General features: G+C 49.8%; 1 protein-coding gene across 4 annotated transcripts in view; it reads left to right on the top strand.

Moving 5' to 3' along the window:
• disc1 (DISC1 scaffold protein) overlaps positions 1-17,910 on the top strand; it is a 161,961-nt gene that overhangs the window by 48,862 nt on the left and 95,189 nt on the right. For all 4 annotated transcript variants that reach the window (XR_010463561.1, XM_065016618.1, XM_065016620.1 and 1 more), the window contains exons 2-3: positions 10,882-12,581; positions 12,765-12,834. Coding sequence is in view for 3 of the 4 variants with exons in the window: in XM_065016618.1 (XP_064872690.1) it covers positions 10,882-12,581; positions 12,765-12,834 (1,770 nt within the window). In the remaining variant the exon portion in view is untranslated. The remainder of the gene's footprint in view (positions 1-10,881; positions 12,582-12,764; positions 12,835-17,910) is intronic.

Below are 17,910 nucleotides of genomic sequence, written 5' to 3'. Positions count from 1 at the left end.
GCCTCCTACGGGGCAGGAGGAGTGGGAGCCTCATCTATAAAGACCACTTAGTCTGCTGCTGAGTCTTTGTGTTGCCTCCTACAGGGCAGGAGGAGTGGGAGCCTCATCTATAAAGACCACTTATTCTGCTGCTGAGTCTTTGTGTTGCCTCCTACAGGGCAGGAGGAGTGGGAGCCTCATCTATAAAGACCACTTAGTCTGCTGCAGAGTCTTTGTGTTGCCTCCTACAGGGCAGGAGGAGTGGGAGCCTCATCTATAAAGACCACTTAGTCTGCTGCAGAGTCTTTGTGTTGCCTCCTACGGGGCAGGAGGAGTGGGAGCACGGCCTCATCTATAAAGACCACTTAGTCTGCTGCAGAGTCTTTGTGTTGCCTCCTACAGGGCAGGAGGAGTGGGAGCACGGCCTCATCTATAAAGACCACTTAGTCTGCTGCAGAGTGTTGCCTCCTACAGGGCAGGAGGAGTGGGAGCCTCATCTATAAAGACCACTTAGTCTGCTGCAGAGTCTTTGTGTTGCCTCCTACAGGGCAGGAGGAGTGGGAGCCTCATCTATAAAGACCACTTAGTCTGCTGCAGAGTGTTGCCTCCTACAGGGCAGGAGGAGTGGGAGCCTCATCTATAAAGACCACTTAGTCTGCTGCAGAGTGTTGCCTCCTACAGGGCAGGAGGAGTGGGAGCCTCATCTATAAAGACCACTTAGTCTGCTGCAGAGTGTTGCCTCCTACAGGGCAGGAGGAGTGGGAGCCTCATCTATAAAGACCACTTAGTCTGCTGCAGAGTCTTTGTGTTGCCTCCTACAGGGCAGGAGGAGTGGGAGCCTCATCTATAAAGACCACTTAGTCTGCTGCAGAGTGTTGCCTCCTACAGGGCAGGAGGAGTGGGAGCCTCATCTATAAAGACCACTTAGTCTGCTGCAGAGTGTTGCCTCCTACAGGGCAGGAGGAGTGGGAGCACGGCCTCATCTATAAAGACCACTTAGTCTGCTGCAGAGTGTTGCCTCCTACAGGGCAGGAGGAGTGGGAGCACGGCCTCATCTATAAAGACCACTTAGTCTGCTGCAGAGTGTTGCCTCCTACAGGGCAGGAGGAGTGGGAGCCTCATCTATAAAGACCACTTAGTCTGCTGCAGAGTCTTTGTGTTGCCTCCTACAGGGCAGGAGGAGTGGGAGCCTCATCTATAAAGGCCACTTATTCTGCTGCAGAGTCTTTGTGTTGCCTCCTACAGGGCAGGAGGAGTGGGAGCACGGCCTCATCTATAAAGACCACTTAGTCTGCTGCAGAGTGTTGCCTCCTACAGGGCAGGAGGAGTGGGAGCCTCATCTATAAAGACCACTTAGTCTGCTGCAGAGTGTTGCCTCCTACGGGGCAGGAGGAGTGGGAGCCTCATCTATAAAGACCACTTAGTCTGCTGCAGAGTGTTGCCTCCTACAGGGCAGGAGGAGTGGGAGCCTCATCTATAAAGACCACTTAGTCTGCTGCTGAGTCTTTGTGTTGCCTCCTACAGGGCAGGAGGAGTGGGAGCACGGCCTCATCTATAAAGACCACTTAGTCTGCTGCAGAGTGTTGCCTCCTACAGGGCAGGAGGAGTGGGAGCCTCATCTATAAAGACCACTTAGTCTGCTGCAGAGTCTTTGTGTTGCCTCCTACAGGGCAGGAGGAGTGGGAGCCTCATCTATAAAGACCACTTAGTCTGCTGCAGAGTGTTGCCTCCTACAGGGCAGGAGGAGTGGGAGCCTCATCTATAAAGACCACTTAGTCTGCTGCAGAGTCTTTGTGTTGCCTCCTACGGGGCAGGAGGAGTGGGAGCCTCATCTATAAAGACCACTTAGTCTGCTGCAGAGTGTTGCCTCCTACGGGGCAGGAGGAGTGGGAGCCTCATCTATAAAGACCACTTAGTCTGCTGCTGAGTCTTTGTGTTGCCTCCTACAGGGCAGGAGGAGTGGGAGCCTCATCTATAAAGACCACTTATTCTGCTGCTGAGTCTTTGTGTTGCCTCCTACAGGGCAGGAGGAGTGGGAGCCTCATCTATAAAGACCACTTAGTCTGCTGCAGAGTCTTTGTGTTGCCTCCTACAGGGCAGGAGGAGTGGGAGCCTCATCTATAAAGACCACTTAGTCTGCTGCAGAGTCTTTGTGTTGCCTCCTACGGGCAGGAGGAGTGGGAGCACGGCCTCATCTATAAAGACCACTTAGTCTGCTGCAGAGTCTTTGTGTTGCCTCCTACAGGGCAGGAGGAGTGGGAGCACGGCCTCATCTATAAAGACCACTTAGTCTGCTGCAGAGTGTTGCCTCCTACAGGGCAGGAGGAGTGGGAGCCTCATCTATAAAGACCACTTAGTCTGCTGCAGAGTCTTTGTGTTGCCTCCTACAGGGCAGGAGGAGTGGGAGCCTCATCTATAAAGACCACTTAGTCTGCTGCAGAGTGTTGCCTCCTACAGGGCAGGAGGAGTGGGAGCCTCATCTATAAAGACCACTTAGTCTGCTGCAGAGTGTTGCCTCCTACAGGGCAGGAGGAGTGGGAGCCTCATCTATAAAGACCACTTAGTCTGCTGCAGAGTGTTGCCTCCTACAGGGCAGGAGGAGTGGGAGCCTCATCTATAAAGACCACTTAGTCTGCTGCAGAGTCTTTGTGTTGCCTCCTACAGGGCAGGAGGAGTGGGAGCCTCATCTATAAAGACCACTTAGTCTGCTGCAGAGTGTTGCCTCCTACAGGGCAGGAGGAGTGGGAGCCTCATCTATAAAGACCACTTAGTCTGCTGCAGAGTGTTGCCTCCTACAGGGCAGGAGGAGTGGGAGCACGGCCTCATCTATAAAGACCACTTAGTCTGCTGCAGAGTGTTGCCTCCTACAGGGCAGGAGGAGTGGGAGCACGGCCTCATCTATAAAGACCACTTAGTCTGCTGCAGAGTGTTGCCTCCTACAGGGCAGGAGGAGTGGGAGCCTCATCTATAAAGACCACTTAGTCTGCTGCAGAGTCTTTGTGTTGCCTCCTACAGGGCAGGAGGAGTGGGAGCCTCATCTATAAAGGCCACTTATTCTGCTGCAGAGTCTTTGTGTTGCCTCCTACAGGGCAGGAGGAGTGGGAGCCTCATCTATAAAGACCACTTAGTCTGCTGCAGAGTGTTGCCTCCTACGGGGCAGGAGGAGTGGGAGCCTCATCTATAAAGACCACTTAGTCTGCTGCAGAGTCTTTGTGTTGCCTCCTACAGGGCAGGAGGAGTGGGAGCCTCATCTATAAAGACCACTTATTCTGCTGCAGAGTCTTTGTGTTGCCTCCTACAGGGCAGGAGGAGTGGGAGCCTCATCTATAAAGACCACTTAGTCTGCTGCAGAGTGTTGCCTCCTACGGGGCAGGAGGAATGGGAGCCTCATCTATAAAGACCACTTAGTCTGCTGCTGAGTGTTGCCTCCTACAGGGCAGGAGGAGTGGGAGCCTCATCTATAAAGACCACTTAGTCTGCTGCTGAGTGTTGCCTCCTACAGGGCAGGAGGAGTGGGAGCACGGCCTCATCTATAAAGACCACTTAGTCTGCTGCTGAGTGTTGCCTCCTACAGGGCAGGAGGAGTGGGAGCCTCATCTATAAAGACCACTTAGTCTGCTGCTGAGTGTTGCCTCCTACAGGGCAGGAGGAGTGGGAGCCTCATCTATAAAGACCACTTAGTCTGCTGCAGAGTGTTGCCTCCTACAGGGCAGGAGGAGTGGGAGCCTCATCTATAAAGACCACTTAGTCTGCTGCTGAGTGTTGCCTCCTACAGGGCAGGAGGAGTGGGAGCCTCATCTATAAAGACCACTTAGTCTGCTGCAGAGTCTTTGTGTTGCCTCCTACAGGGCAGGAGGAGTGGGAGCCTCATCTATAAAGACCACTTAGTCTGCTGCTGAGTGTTGCCTCCTACAGGGCAGGAGGAGTGGGAGCCTCATCTATAAAGACCACTTAGTCTGCTGCAGAGTGTTGCCTCCTACAGGGCAGGAGGAGTGGGAGCCTCATCTATAAAGACCACTTAGTCTGCTGCAGAGTGTTGCCTCCTACAGGGCAGGAGGAGTGGGAGCCTCATCTATAAAGACCACTTAGTCTGCTGCTGAGTGTTGCCTCCTACAGGGCAGGAGGAGTGGGAGCCTCATCTATAAAGACCACTTAGTCTGCTGCTGAGTGTTGCCTCCTACAGGGCAGGAGGAGTGGGAGCCTCATCTATAAAGACCACTTAGTCTGCTGCAGAGTCTTTGTGTTGCCTCCTACAGGGCAGGAGGAGTGGGAGCCTCATCTATAAAGACCACTTAGTCTGCTGCAGAGTGTTGCCTCCTACAGGGCAGGAGGAGTGGGAGCACGGCCTCATCTATAAAGACCACTTAGTCTGCTGCAGAGTGTTGCCTCCTACAGGGCAGGAGGAGTGGGAGCACGGCCTCATCTATAAAGACCACTTAGTCTGCTGCAGAGTCTTTGTGTTGCCTCCTACAGGGCAGGAGGAGTGGGAGCCTCATCTATAAAGACCACTTAGTCTGCTGCAGAGTGTTGCCTCCTACAGGGCAGGAGGAGTGGGAGCCTCATCTATAAAGACCACTTAGTCTGCTGCAGAGTGTTGCCTCCTACAGGGCAGGAGAAGTGGGAGCCTCATCTATAAAGACCACTTAGTCTGCTGCAGAGTGTTGCCTCCTACAGGGCAGGAGGAGTGGGAGCCTCATCTATAAAGACCACTTAGTCTGCTGCAGAGTGTTGCCTCCTACAGGGCAGGAGGAGTGGGAGCCTCATCTATAAAGACCACTCAGTCTGCTGCAGAGTGTTGCCTCCTACAGGGCAGGAGGAGTGGGAGCCTCATCTATAAAGACCACTTAGTCTGCTGCTGAGTGTTGCCTCCTACAGGGCAGGAGGAGTGGGAGCCTCATCTATAAAGACCACTTAGTCTGCTGCAGAGTCTTTGTGTTGCCTCCTACAGGGCAGGAGGAGTGGGAGCCTCATCTATAAAGACCACTTAGTCTGCTGCAGAGTGTTGCCTCCTACAGGGCAGGAGGAGTGGGAGCACGGCCTCATCTATAAAGACCACTTAGTCTGCTGCAGAGTGTTGCCTCCTACAGGGCAGGAGGAGTGGGAGCACGGCCTCATCTATAAAGACCACTTAGTCTGCTGCAGAGTCTTTGTGTTGCCTCCTACAGGGCAGGAGGAGTGGGAGCCTCATCTATAAAGACCACTTAGTCTGCTGCAGAGTGTTGCCTCCTACAGGGCAGGAGGAGTGGGAGCCTCATCTATAAAGACCACTTAGTCTGCTGCAGAGTGTTGCCTCCTACAGGGCAGGAGAAGTGGGAGCCTCATCTATAAAGACCACTTAGTCTGCTGCAGAGTGTTGCCTCCTACAGGGCAGGAGGAGTGGGAGCCTCATCTATAAAGACCACTTAGTCTGCTGCAGAGTGTTGCCTCCTACAGGGCAGGAGGAGTGGGAGCCTCATCTATAAAGACCACTCAGTCTGCTGCAGAGTGTTGCCTCCTACAGGGCAGGAGGAGTGGGAGCCTCATCTATAAAGACCACTTAGTCTGCTGCTGAGTGTTGCCTCCTACAGGGCAGGAGGAGTGGGAGCCTCATCTATAAAGACCACTTAGTCTGCTGCAGAGTGTTGCCTCCTACAGGGCAGGAGGAGTGGGAGCCTCATCTATAAAGACCACTTAGTCTGCTGCTGAGTGTTGCCTCCTACAGGGCAGGAGGAGTGGAAGCACGGCCTCATCTATAAAGACCACTTAGTCTGCTGCTGAGTCTTTGTGTTGCCTCCTACAGGGCAGGAGGAGTGGGAGCACGGCCTCATCTATAAAGACCACTTAGTCTGCTGCTGAGTGTTGCCTCCTACAGGGCAGGAGGAGTGGGAGCCTCATCTATAAAGACCACTTAGTCTGCTGCTGAGTGTTGCCTCCTACAGGGCAGGAGGAGTGGGAGCACGGCCTCATCTATAAAGACCACTTAGTCTGCTGCAGAGTCTTTGTGTTGCCTCCTACGGGGCAGGAGGAGTGGGAGCCTCATCTATAAAGACCACTTAGTCTGCTGCAGAGTCTTTGTGTTGCCTCCTACAGGGCAGGAGGAGTGGGAGCACGGCCTCATCTATAAAGACCACTTAGTCTGCTGCAGAGTCTTTGTGTTGCCTCCTACGGGGCAGGAGGAGTGGGAGCCTCATCTATAAAGACCACTTAGTCTGCTGCAGAGTCTTTGTGTTGCCTCCTACAGGGCAGGAGGAGTGGGAGCCTCATCTATAAAGACCACTTAGTCTGCTGCAGAGTCTTTGTGTTGCCTCCTACAGGGCAGGAGGAGTGGGAGCACGGCCTCATCTATAAAGACCACTTAGTCTGCTGCAGAGTGTTGCCTCCTACAGGGCAGGAGGAGTGGGAGCACGGCCTCATCTATAAAGACCACTTAGTCTGCTGCAGAGTGTTGCCTCCTACAGGGCAGGAGGAGTGGGAGCCTCATCTATAAAGACCACTTAGTCTGCTGCAGAGTCTTTGTGTTGCCTCCTACAGGGCAGGAGGAGTGGGAGCCTCATCTATAAAGACCACTTAGTCTGCTGCAGAGTCTTTGTGTTGCCTCCTACGGGGCAGGAGGAGTGGGAGCCTCATCTATAAAGACCACTTAGTCTGCTGCAGAGTCTTTGTGTTGCCTCCTACAGGGCAGGAGGAGTGGGAGCACGGCCTCATCTATAAAGACCACTTAGTCTGCTGCAGAGTCTTTGTGTTGCCTCCTACAGGGCAGGAGGAGTGGGAGCCTCATCTATAAAGACCACTTAGTCTGCTGCAGAGTCTTTGTGTTGCCTCCTACGGGGCAGGAGGAGTGGGAGCCTCATCTATAAAGACCACTTAGTCTGCTGCAGAGTCTTTGTGTTGCCTCCTACAGGGCAGGAGGAGTGGGAGCACGGCCTCATCTATAAAGACCACTTAGTTTTAACGTCCCTGCTTATTTTATTGCTGTGTGCTTACACCAATGTTGATCATTTCATTCAATCAATTGGTATTTAATTTCATAGTTCTGTAAAGTTTATCATACTGTCACCTAAAATACATTTATACAAACCCCATTAAACCTGCAGCATTTGTTGTCTTGGCGGTTTGTATGCATAAACAGCTGTGATGGATTCTAGCATAGTGCTGAAGGTGACAGCCCTGCTCTAGCCCTTATCCTGGGAGATCAGGTCTTTTCATCAGACACTTTGACAGAACTCAATGCAGTGTAACAATAGTGATGTTGTGTTGCTCTGTGTTGTGTTGCTCTGTGTTGTGTTGCTCTGTGTTGTGTTACTCTGTGTTGTGTTGTGTTACTCTGTGTTGTGTTACTCTGTGTTGTGTTGTGTTGCTCTGTGTTGTGTTACTCTGTGTTGTGTTACTCTGTGTTACTCTGTGTTGTGTTGCTCTGTGTTGTGTTACTCTGTGTTGTGTTGCTCTGTGTTGTGTTGCTCTGTGTTGTGATGTGTTACTCTGTGTTGTGTTGCTCTGTGTTGTGTTGTGTTACTCTGTGTTGTGTTGTGTTACTCTGTGTTGTGTTGTGTTGTGTTGCTCTGTGTTGTGTTGTGTTACTCTGTGTTGTGTTGTGTTGTGTTGCTCTGTGTTGTGTTACTCTGTGTTGTGTTACTCTGTGTTGTGTTACTCTGTGTTGTGTTACTCTGTGTTGTGTTGCTCTGTGTTGTGTTACTCTGTGTTGTGTTGTGTTACTCTGTGTTGTGTTGTGTTACTCTGTGTTGTGTTACTCTGTGATGTGTTACTCTGTGATGTGTTACTCTGTGTTGTGTTACTCTGTGTTGTGTTGCTCTGTGTTGTGTTACTCTGTGTTGTGTTACTCTGTGTTGTGTTGTGTTACTCTGTGTTGTGTTGTGTTACTCTGTGATGTGTTACTCTGTGATGTGTTACTCTGTGTTGTGTTACTCTGTGTTGTGTTACTCTGTGTTGCTCTGTGTTACTCTGTGTTGTGTTGTGTTACTCTGTGTTGTGTTACTCTGTGTTGTGTTGTGTTACTCTGTGTTGTGTTACTCTGTGTTGTGTTACTCTGTGTTGTGTTGCTCTGTGTTGTGTTGCTCTGTGTTGTGTTGCTCTGTGTTGTGTTGTGTTGCTCTGTGTTGTGTTGCTCTGTGTTGTGTTGCTCTGTGTTGTGTTGTGTTGCTCTGTGTTGTGTTGTGTTGCTCTGTGTTGTGTTGCTCTGTGTTGTGTTGTGTTGCTCTGTGTTGTGTTGCTCTGTGTTGTGTTGCTCTGTGTTGTGTTGTGTTACTCTGTGTTGTGTTGCTCTGTGTTGCTCTGTGTTGTGTTGTGTTGCTCTGTGATGTGTTACTCTGTGTTGTGTTGTGTTACTCTGTGTTGTGTTACTCTGTGTTGTGTTACTCTGTGTTACTCTGTGTTGTGTTGCTCTGTGTTGTGTTGCTCTGTGTTGTGTTGCTCTGTGTTGTGTTACTCTGTGTTGTGTTGTGTTACTCTGTGTTGTGTTGCTCTGTGTTGTGTTACTCTGTGTTACTCTGTGTTGTGTTGCTCTGTGTTGTGTTGCTCTGTGTTGTGTTGCTCTGTGTTGTGTTACTCTGTGTTGTGTTGCTCTGTGTTGCTCTGTGTTGTGTTGTGTTGCTCTGTGATGTGTTGCTCTGTGTTGTGTTGTGTTACTCTGTGTTGTGTTACTCTGTGTTGTGTTACTCTGTGTTGTGTTGTGTTACTCTGTGTTGTGTTGTGTTACTCTGTGTTGTGTTGCTCTGTGTTGCTCTGTGTTGTGTTACTCTGTGTTGTGTTGCTCTGTGTTGCTCTGTGTTGTGTTGTGTTACTCTGTGTTGCTCTGTGTTGTGTTACTCTGTGTTGTGTTACTCTGTGTTACTCTGTGATGTGTTACTCTGTGTTGTGTTACTCTGTGTTGTGTTGTGTTACTCTGTGTTGTGTTGTGTTACTCTGTGTTGTGTTGTGTTGCTCTGTGTTGTGTTACTCTGTGTTGTGTTACTCTGTGTTGTGTTGTGTTACTCTGTGTTGTGTTACTCTGTGTTGTGTTACTCTGTGTTGTGTTACTCTGTGTTGTGTTGCTCTGTGTTGTGTTGTGTTGCTCTGTGTTGTGTTGTGTTACTCTGTGTTGTGTTGTGTTGCTCTGTGTTGTGTTGCTCTGTGTTGCTCTGTGTTGTGTTGTGTTACTCTGTGTTGTGTTACTCTGTGTTGTGTTGCTCTGTGTTGTGTTGTGTTACTCTGTGTTGTGTTGTGTTGCTCTGTGTTGTGTTACTCTGTGTTGTGTTGTGTTGCTCTGTGTTGTGTTGTGTTACTCTGTGTTGTGTTGTGTTACTCTGTGTTGTGTTGTGTTACTCTGTGTTGTGTTGTGTTGCTCTGTGTTGTGTTGTGTTACTCTGTGTTGTGTTACTCTGTGTTGTGTTACTCTGTGTTGTGTTGCTCTGTGTTGTGTTGTGTTACTCTGTGTTGTGTTGCTCTGTGTTGTGTTGTGTTGCTCTGTGTTGTGTTGTGTTACTCTGTGTTGTGTTACTCTGTGTTGTGTTGCTCTGTGATGTGTTACTCTGTGTTGTGTTGCTCTGTGATGTGTTGCTCTGTGTTGTGTTACTCTGTGTTGTGTTGTGTTACTCTGTGTTGTGTTACTCTGTGTTGTGTTGCTCTGTGATGTGTTACTCTGTGTTGTGTTACTCTGTGTTGTGTTACTCTGTGATGTGTTACTCTGTGATGTGTTACTCTGTGTTGTGTTACTCTGTGTTGTGTTGTGTTACTCTGTGTTGTGTTACTCTGTGTTGTGATGTGTTACTCTGTGTTGTGTTACTCTGTGTTGTGATGTGTTACTCTGTGTTGTGTTGTGTTACTCTGTGTTGTGATGTGTTACTCTGTGTTGTGTTGCTCTGTGTTGTGTTGTGTTACTCTGTGTTGTGATGTGTTACTCTGTGTTGTGTTGCTCTGTGTTGTGTTGTGTTACTCTGTGTTGTGATGTGTTACTCTGTGTTGTGATGTGTTGCTCTGTGTTGTGTTGTGTTACTCTGTGTTGTGTTGTGTTGCTCTGTGTTGTGTTGTGTTACTCTGTGTTGTGTTACTCTGTGTTGTGTTACTCTGTGTTGTGTTGCTCTGTGTTGTGTTGTGTTACTCTGTGTTGTGTTACTCTGTGTTGTGTTACTCTGTGTTGTGTTGCTCTGTGTTGTGTTGTGTTACTCTGTGTTGTGTTGCTCTGTGTTGTGTTGCTCTGTGTTGTGTTACTCTGTGATGTGTTACTCTGTGTTGTGTTACTCTGTGATGTGTTACTCTGTGATGTGTTACTCTGTGATGTGTTACTCTGTGTTGTGTTGTGTTACTCTGTGATGTGTTACTCTGTGTTGTGTTACTCTGTGTTGTGTTACTCTGTGATGTGTTACTCTGTGATGTGTTACTCTGTGATGTGTTACTCTGTGTTGTGTTGTGTTACTCTGTGTTGTGTTACTCTGTGATGTGTTACTCTGTGTTGTGTTGTGTTACTCTGTGTTGTGTTACTCTGTGTTGTGTTACTCTGTGATGTGTTACTCTGTGTTGTGTTACTCTGTGTTGTGTTACTCTGTGTTGTGTTACTCTGTGTTGTGTTACTCTGTGTTGTGTTGCTCTGTGTTGTGTTACTCTGTGATGTGTTACTCTGTGTTGTGTTACTCTGTGATGTGTTACTCTGTGATGTGTTACTCTGTGATGTGTTACTCTGTGTTGTGTTGTGTTACTCTGTGTTGTGTTACTCTGTGTTGTGTTGCTCTGTGTTGTGTTGCTCTGTGTTGTGTTGTGTTACTCTGTGTTGTGTTGCTCTGTGTTGTGTTGTGTTACTCTGTGTTGTGTTACTCTGTGTTGTGTTACTCTGTGATGTGTTGTATTGTGTTGCTCTGTGTTATTTTGCCCTGTGTGGTGTTGTTGCCAACCTGTAGCCTAGTTTAATGGCTAATCTAATCTCCCTCTTGACAGGTGGCTTGGGCACACCCACGTCATCAGCTGGCAGCTCCACCTGCAAGAGGCTCCAGCAGCACCGGCGCCCAGAGTACCTGAGGACAGAGTTACACAGGCTACAGAGCACCCTGGCTAGGGAGGAGGGGAGGACAGCCTGCCTGACCAACGGAGCATCTGGATGTCATGGGATGAACAGGCAGAACGGTCACAGTGATGTCATAAAGACGAGCAACACCCTGAGACTACATGTACCACCAGCTGGCTCATGTGTCTCAGTCAGCCAGCAGCTCTCTCCTCTGGAGACATCCAGCTCAGAAGCATACAAACCATCCCTAAGTTACCAAACAAACCATTTAATTTCCTCCTCTCCCACTCCCCCTCCAAGTGACTTCAGGTTGACCCCAGGGTCAATCCCCCTACAGCCCTGCCTCTTGAGCCCTAACCCCAGGAGTAGTTCTGCTGCCTCTGCAACTCAGTTCTGCCCTCCTAACTCCAGGACCTGTCCCTCTGGTTCCACTGGCTCCAGGTCACCCCAGTCCCCCCGGCCAACCTGCCACTCCAGGCCACCTCCTTCAGGGGAAACTCCCTTCAGCTCTTCTTTCAGCTTCATCCAACAGTCACTGAGCTCCAATCACAGGACAGAAACAGACACCACAGCTGGTGAGAGGCCCCCTGGCCTAAACCCAGACCCACAACCACTGAACAGGCCCCCTGGCCTAAACCCAGACCCACAACCACTGAACAGGCCCCCTGGCCTAAACCCAGACCCACAACCACTGAACAGCTCCACTAGTCTAGAACCAGACCTGCTGGATCAGTCCTCAGCTAGGTCATTAAGAACTGGATCAGTCCCATCCCACTCAGAACCACTGGAGTGGTCTGTCCCACTCTGCCAACCTGTATCAGCCCCCCTTGACCAATTACCATCCAGGACATCTGACTCCAACCAATCACGACTAGGAGTTTTGGGTCTCTCTTTGGGGCTTTCTGTTTCAAAACTGTCAACTCCGTGTCGTGTCCAATCAGAGCCAGGCTCCGTCCCTCTCAGCCAGTCAGACGGAGTACGGGACCGGCTCTCACCTTGGGTGTGGCAGGACCGCCACTGGGAAGGCCGGGAGGGGGCGGGACCACATCTGCGGGCGGAGTTACCCTCCTCTGACCTGGCGGAGGTGGAGCCTGACTGTGACTCCTCCTCTCTGGACACAGAAGCCTCCTCCTCCATGTCAGTACCGGAGGACTCTGACGCTGCCACTCCCTCCTCCCTCACCTCAGGGTACGAGAGTGCCACGCCCACTAGCGCCTCTGCCTCCTCCCTCACCTCAGGGTACGAGAGTGCCACGCCCACTACCGCCTCTGCCTCCTCCCTCACCTCAGGGTATGAGAGTGCCACGCCCACTAGCGCCTCTGCCTCCTCCCTCACCTCAGGGTACAAGAGTGCCACGCCCACTACCGCCTCTGCCTCCTCCCTCACCTCAGGGTACGAGAGTGCCACGCCCACTACCGCCTCTGCCTCCTCCCTCACCTCAGGGTATGAGAGTGCCACGCCCACTACCGCCTCTGCCTCCTCCCTCACCTCAGGGTATGAGGGTGCCACGCCCACTACCGCCTCTGCCTGGAATGACTGCGTTCCAGACCAGGACCAGGGCTGGGACCAACTGGTCAAGAAGTACGAAGGTGTCCTTCAAGATTGCCTGCACAACAACCGTACTAATACTAAGGTATGTCTTGCACCATAGACATATTTGATACATATGGGGTCATTTAGAAGAGCTACATTCTGCTATAATAGTTACATTCTGTACTCAGTAATGTAAAGCAACACATTGACCTGGTATTAGTCGTATTTCTGTCTGTGGCAGATGTTTCAGTGCTTTGACTACTGTATTCTGTTCCTGTGTCAGATTGAGTCCATGATGGGGAAGCTGCAGAGACTAAAGCAGAAGGCTATCCTGGAGGATGAGTATGACTCAGGTGAGGGAACATTCAAATAAAGACTGTGTGACACTAAGGCATCTGCTCATTTTATGTTGTCTCAGGGCCGGCTATAGGTGGCCTTAGAGGGCATGGCCCGCCCTACCGTACCTCCTTACCCATCTGATGGTGTCTGGATGGTGTTTTTACATTGGATAAAAGTATAGACTCAGAGGGCCTGGCCTTAGAGGGCCTGGCCCGCCCTACCGTACCTCCTTACCCATCTGATGGTGTCTGGATGGTGTTTTTACATTGGATAAAAGTATAGACTCAGAGCTAGAAAAATTGTATATCAAACACTACAGTTGAGGAACAATGGGAACGTAATTCTGCTTTGAAAGTTGATCAATTTGTTACCCAACTTTTGAGAAAATGACCCTTGATTGTTTTGGTACCTAGTGGAGAGCTCTTCTTTGTCTACACCCATTCAGCATCATTCCCAACCTCTTAAGCTTTAGCCCCACCCATTCAGCATCATTCACACCCTCTGAAGCTTTAGCCCCACCCATTCAGCATCCTTCACACCCTCTGAAGCTTTAGCCCCACCCATTCAGCATCATTCACACCCTCTTAAGCTTTAGCCCCACCCATTCAGCATCATTCACAACCTCTTAAGCTTTAGCCCCACCCATTCAACATCATTCACACCCTCTGAAGCTTTAGCCCCACCCATTCAGCATCCTTCACACCCTCTTAAGCTTTAGCCCCACCCATTCAGCATGGTTCACACCCTCTGAAGCTTTAGCCCCACCCATTCAACATCATTCACACCCTCTTAAGCTTTAGCCCCACCCATTCAGCATCATTCACAACCTCTTAAGCTTTAGCCCCACCCATTCAACATCATTCACACCCTCTGAAGCTTTAGCCCCACCCATTCAGCATCCTTCACACCCTCTTAAGCTTTAGCCCCACCCATTCAGCATGGTTCACACCCTCTGAAGCTTTAGCCCCACCCATTCAACATCATTCACAACCTCTTAAGCTTTAGCCTCACCCATTCAGTATGGTTCACACCCTCTAAAGCTTTAGCCCCACCCATTCAACATCGCTCACACCCTCTTAAGCTTTAGCCACACCCATTCCACATCATTCACAACCTCTTAAGCTTTAGCCCCACCCATCTCTTTAAGGATTCACATGCGAGGCCATGTGCTAAACAGAGTGAGTATGGTAGTGTAATAAACAACCAAAGATTTCAAGACTAAAAGCTGGTTTATACAATGTCTTATCGACATGTCTGTATACACTTGTCGCAGTGACATCTATTTTCGTCCAACATCAAACTTGTCCTTGTCGTTATGAAAAAGTACATACAAAAAAACGACAGGCTGCATGACATCAGCAGCCTGGTGATCCAAAATAACTGGTATATTTTAACACCAATTTAAACATGAATTCAGTATATGCCAATCTAGCAAACTAGGCTACTAAAAGCAACTTTCTAAACAATGTTTTGGTTCGTTTCTAGCTTGTTAGTTAGTTAGTTAGCTAACGTTAAGTTAGTTAGCTAACGTTAAGTTAGCTGGCTAGCTAGTTCAAATAATGACCACAGCATATAGCTAACATTGTCTTAACTTAACTAGCTAAATTGTATTCATTTTTTTACAGGAAAATAAACTCACAACAAGATCATTATTTGCAAGTTAATGGCTAGACATAAAATTGCTTACGGGTGTGAGTGTGACTAAATAAAAGCAGGCCATTCTACCTGAGAAATTCTGAACTTGGACATTGTTGGCCTAATGTTGTATCCTAATTTGACTTTGGTGGAGGTCATGTTGTTCTTCACATTACCGTCTCTGGTAAAAACACACTATATCAAATACAATCTTAGATTATTTGTCACATGTACAGGATACAGAAGGTGTATAGGTCTTCGTATCCAAGATAATTGTGTAGCTTAGAGTGTGGAGTCTTAGAGTGATAATTGCGTTATTATCGTATTTCGTCGCCCTCCTATCTGCCTAGCAGCTAGCCAGCTAGCATACGTTCACCGGCTACCGTAGCACTGTAGTAACTATCACACTCAACTGAACGACTTGATTAGTGTAGTATTAGATAGCTACATAGTTGTCTTTGCTGTCTTCGTATCCAAGATAATTGTGTAGTTTAGAGTGTGTAGTCTTAGAGTGATTATCTTAATTCACCGAGGTTAGCTAGCCAGCTATTTTGTCGTCCTTAACGTAGGAGACACTCCTAGCTAGCCAATAGCCAGCCAACGTCTACTGAATAGAACTTTCGCATTCCGGTCGCATTCCGCGTCGCTCCACAGGTAGTATCACTTTTTCATTTCATTTCATTACAGTCCCAACGGTGTGATTTGTTTGATCGTAGCTAGCTACATAGCTAGCTACATAGCCGTCTTTGTTTCAAAGATAATTGTGTAGTCTAGAGCGATTTTCTAGGTTAGCTAGCCAGCTATTGTCGTTCTCCTAACGCAACGTAACGTAACCAGCACTGCTAGCTAGCCAGCTAGCTCCCGGCAAGCAGCATTGTAGAAACTTCACACTCAACGGTACGACTTGATTAGGGTAGTGTCAACAACGCAGCTAGCCTACCCCAGCAGTACTCTATCATTTTAATCATTTTAGTCAATTAGATTCTTGCTACGTAAGCTTAACTTTCTGAACATTCGAGACGTGTAGTCCACTTGTCATTCCAATCTCCTCTGCATTAGCGTAGCCTCTTCTCTAGCCTGTCAACTATGTGTCTGTCTATCCCTGTTCTCTCCTCTCTGCACAGACCATACAAACGCTCCACACCGCATGGCCGCAGCCACCCTAATCTGGTGGTCCCAGCGCGCACGACCCACGTGGAGTTCCAGGTCTCCGGTAGCCTCTGGAACTGCCGATCTGCGGCCAACAAGGCAGAGTTCATCTCAGCCTATGCCTCCCTCCAGTCCCTCGACTTCTTGGCTCTGACGGAAACATGGATCACCACAGACAACACCGCTACTCCTACTGCTCTCTCTTCGTCCGCCCACGTGCTCTCGCACACCCCGAGAGCTTCTGGTCAGCGGGGTGGTGGCACCGGGATCCTCATCTCTCCCAAGTGGTCATTCTCTCTTTCTCCCCTTACCCATCTGTCTATCGCCTCCTTTGAATTCCATGCTGTCACAGTTACCAGCCCTTTCAAGCTTAACATCCTTATCATTTATCGCCCTCCAGGTTCCCTCGGAGAGTTCATCAATGAGCTTGATGCCTTGATAAGCTCCTTTCCTGAGGACGGCTCACCTCTCACAGTTCTGGGCGACTTTAACCTCCCCACGTCTACCTTTGACTCATTCCTCTCTGCCTCCTTCTTTCCACTCCTCTCCTCTTTGACCTCACCCTCTCACCTTCCCCCCCCTACTCACAAGGCAGGCAATACGCTCGACCTCATCTTTACTAGATGCTGTTCCTCCACTAACCTCATTGCAACTCCCCTCCAAGTCTCCGACCACTACCTTGTATCCTTTTCCCTCTCGCTCTCATCCAACACTTCCCACACTGCCCCTACTCCTGGATGGTATCGCGCCGTCCCAACCTTCGCTCTCTCTCCCCCGCTACTCTCTCCTCTTCCATCCTATCATCTCTTCCCTCTGCTCAAACCTTCTCCAACCTATCTCCTGATTCTGCCTCCTCAACCCTCCTCTCCTCCCTTTCTGCATCCTTTGACTCTCTATGTCCCCTATCCTCCAGGCCGGCTCGGTCCTCCCCTCCCGCTCCGTGGCTCGACGACTCATTGCGAGCTCACAGAACAGGGCTCCGGGCAGCCGAGCGGAAATGGAGGAAAACTCGCCTCCCTGCGGACCTGGCATCCTTTCACTCCCTCCTCTCTACATTTTCCTCCTCTGTCTCTGCTGCTAAAGCCACTTTCTACCACTCTAAATTCCAAGCATCTGCCTCTAACCCTAGGAAGCTCTTTGCCACCTTCTCCTCCCTCTTGAATCCTCCTCCCCCTCCCCCTCCTCCCTCTCTGCAGATGACTTCGTCAACCATTTTGAAAAGAAGGTCGACGACATCCGATCCTCGTTTGCTAAGTCAAACGACACCGCTGGTTCTGCTCACACTGCCCTACCCTGTGCTCTGACCTCTTTCTCCCCTCTCTCTCCAGATGACATCTCGCGTCTTGTGACGGCCGGCCGCCCAACAACCTGCCCGCTTGACCCTATCCCCTCCTCTCTTCTCCAGACCATCTCCGGTGACCTTCTCCCTTACCTCACCTCGCTCATCAACTCATCCCTGACCGCTGGCTACGTCCCTCCCGTCTTCAAGAGAGCGAGAGTTGCACCCCTTCTGAAAAAACCTACACTCGATCCCTCCGATGTCAACAACTACAGACCAGTATCCCTTCTTTCTTTTCTCTCCAAAACTCTTGAACGTGCCGTCCTTGGCCAGCTCTCCCGCTATCTCTCTCAGAATGACCTTCTTGATCCAAATCAGTCAGGTTTCAAGACTAGTCACTCAACTGAGACTGCTCTTCTCTGTATCACGGAGGCGCTCCGCACTGCTAAAGCTAACTCTCTCTCCTCTGCTCTCATCCTTCTAGACCTATCGGCTGCCTTCGATACTGTGAACCATCAGATCCTCCTCTCCACCCTCTCCGAGTTGGGCATCTCCGGCGCGGCCCACGCTTGGATTGCGTCCTACCTGACAGGTCGCTCCTACCAGGTGGCGTGGCGAGAATCCGTCTCCTCACCACGTGCTCTCACCACTGGTGTCCCCAGGGCTCTGTTCTAGGCCCTCTCCTATTCTCGCTATACACCAAGTCACTTGGCTCTGTCATAACCTCACATGGTCTCTCCTATCATTGCTATGCAGACGACACACAATTAATCTTCTCCTTTCCCCCTTCTGACGACCAGGTGGCGAATCGCATCTCTGCATGTCTGGCAGACATATCAGTGTGGATGACGGATCATCACCTCAAGCTGAACCTCGGCAAGACGGAGCTGCTCTTCCTCCCGGGAAGGACTGCCCGTTCCATGATCTCACCATCACGGTTGACAACTCCATTGTGTCCTCGTCCCAGAGCGCTAAGAACCTTGGCGTGATCCTGGACAACACCCTGTCGTTCTCAAATAACATCAAG

The sequence above is a fragment of the Oncorhynchus nerka genome, unplaced genomic scaffold (genome assembly GCF_034236695.1).
Source record: "Oncorhynchus nerka isolate Pitt River unplaced genomic scaffold, Oner_Uvic_2.0 unplaced_scaffold_946, whole genome shotgun sequence".
Taxonomy (NCBI): domain Eukaryota; kingdom Metazoa; phylum Chordata; class Actinopteri; order Salmoniformes; family Salmonidae; genus Oncorhynchus; species Oncorhynchus nerka.
This window is presented reverse-complemented; position numbering and strand designations above follow the sequence as displayed.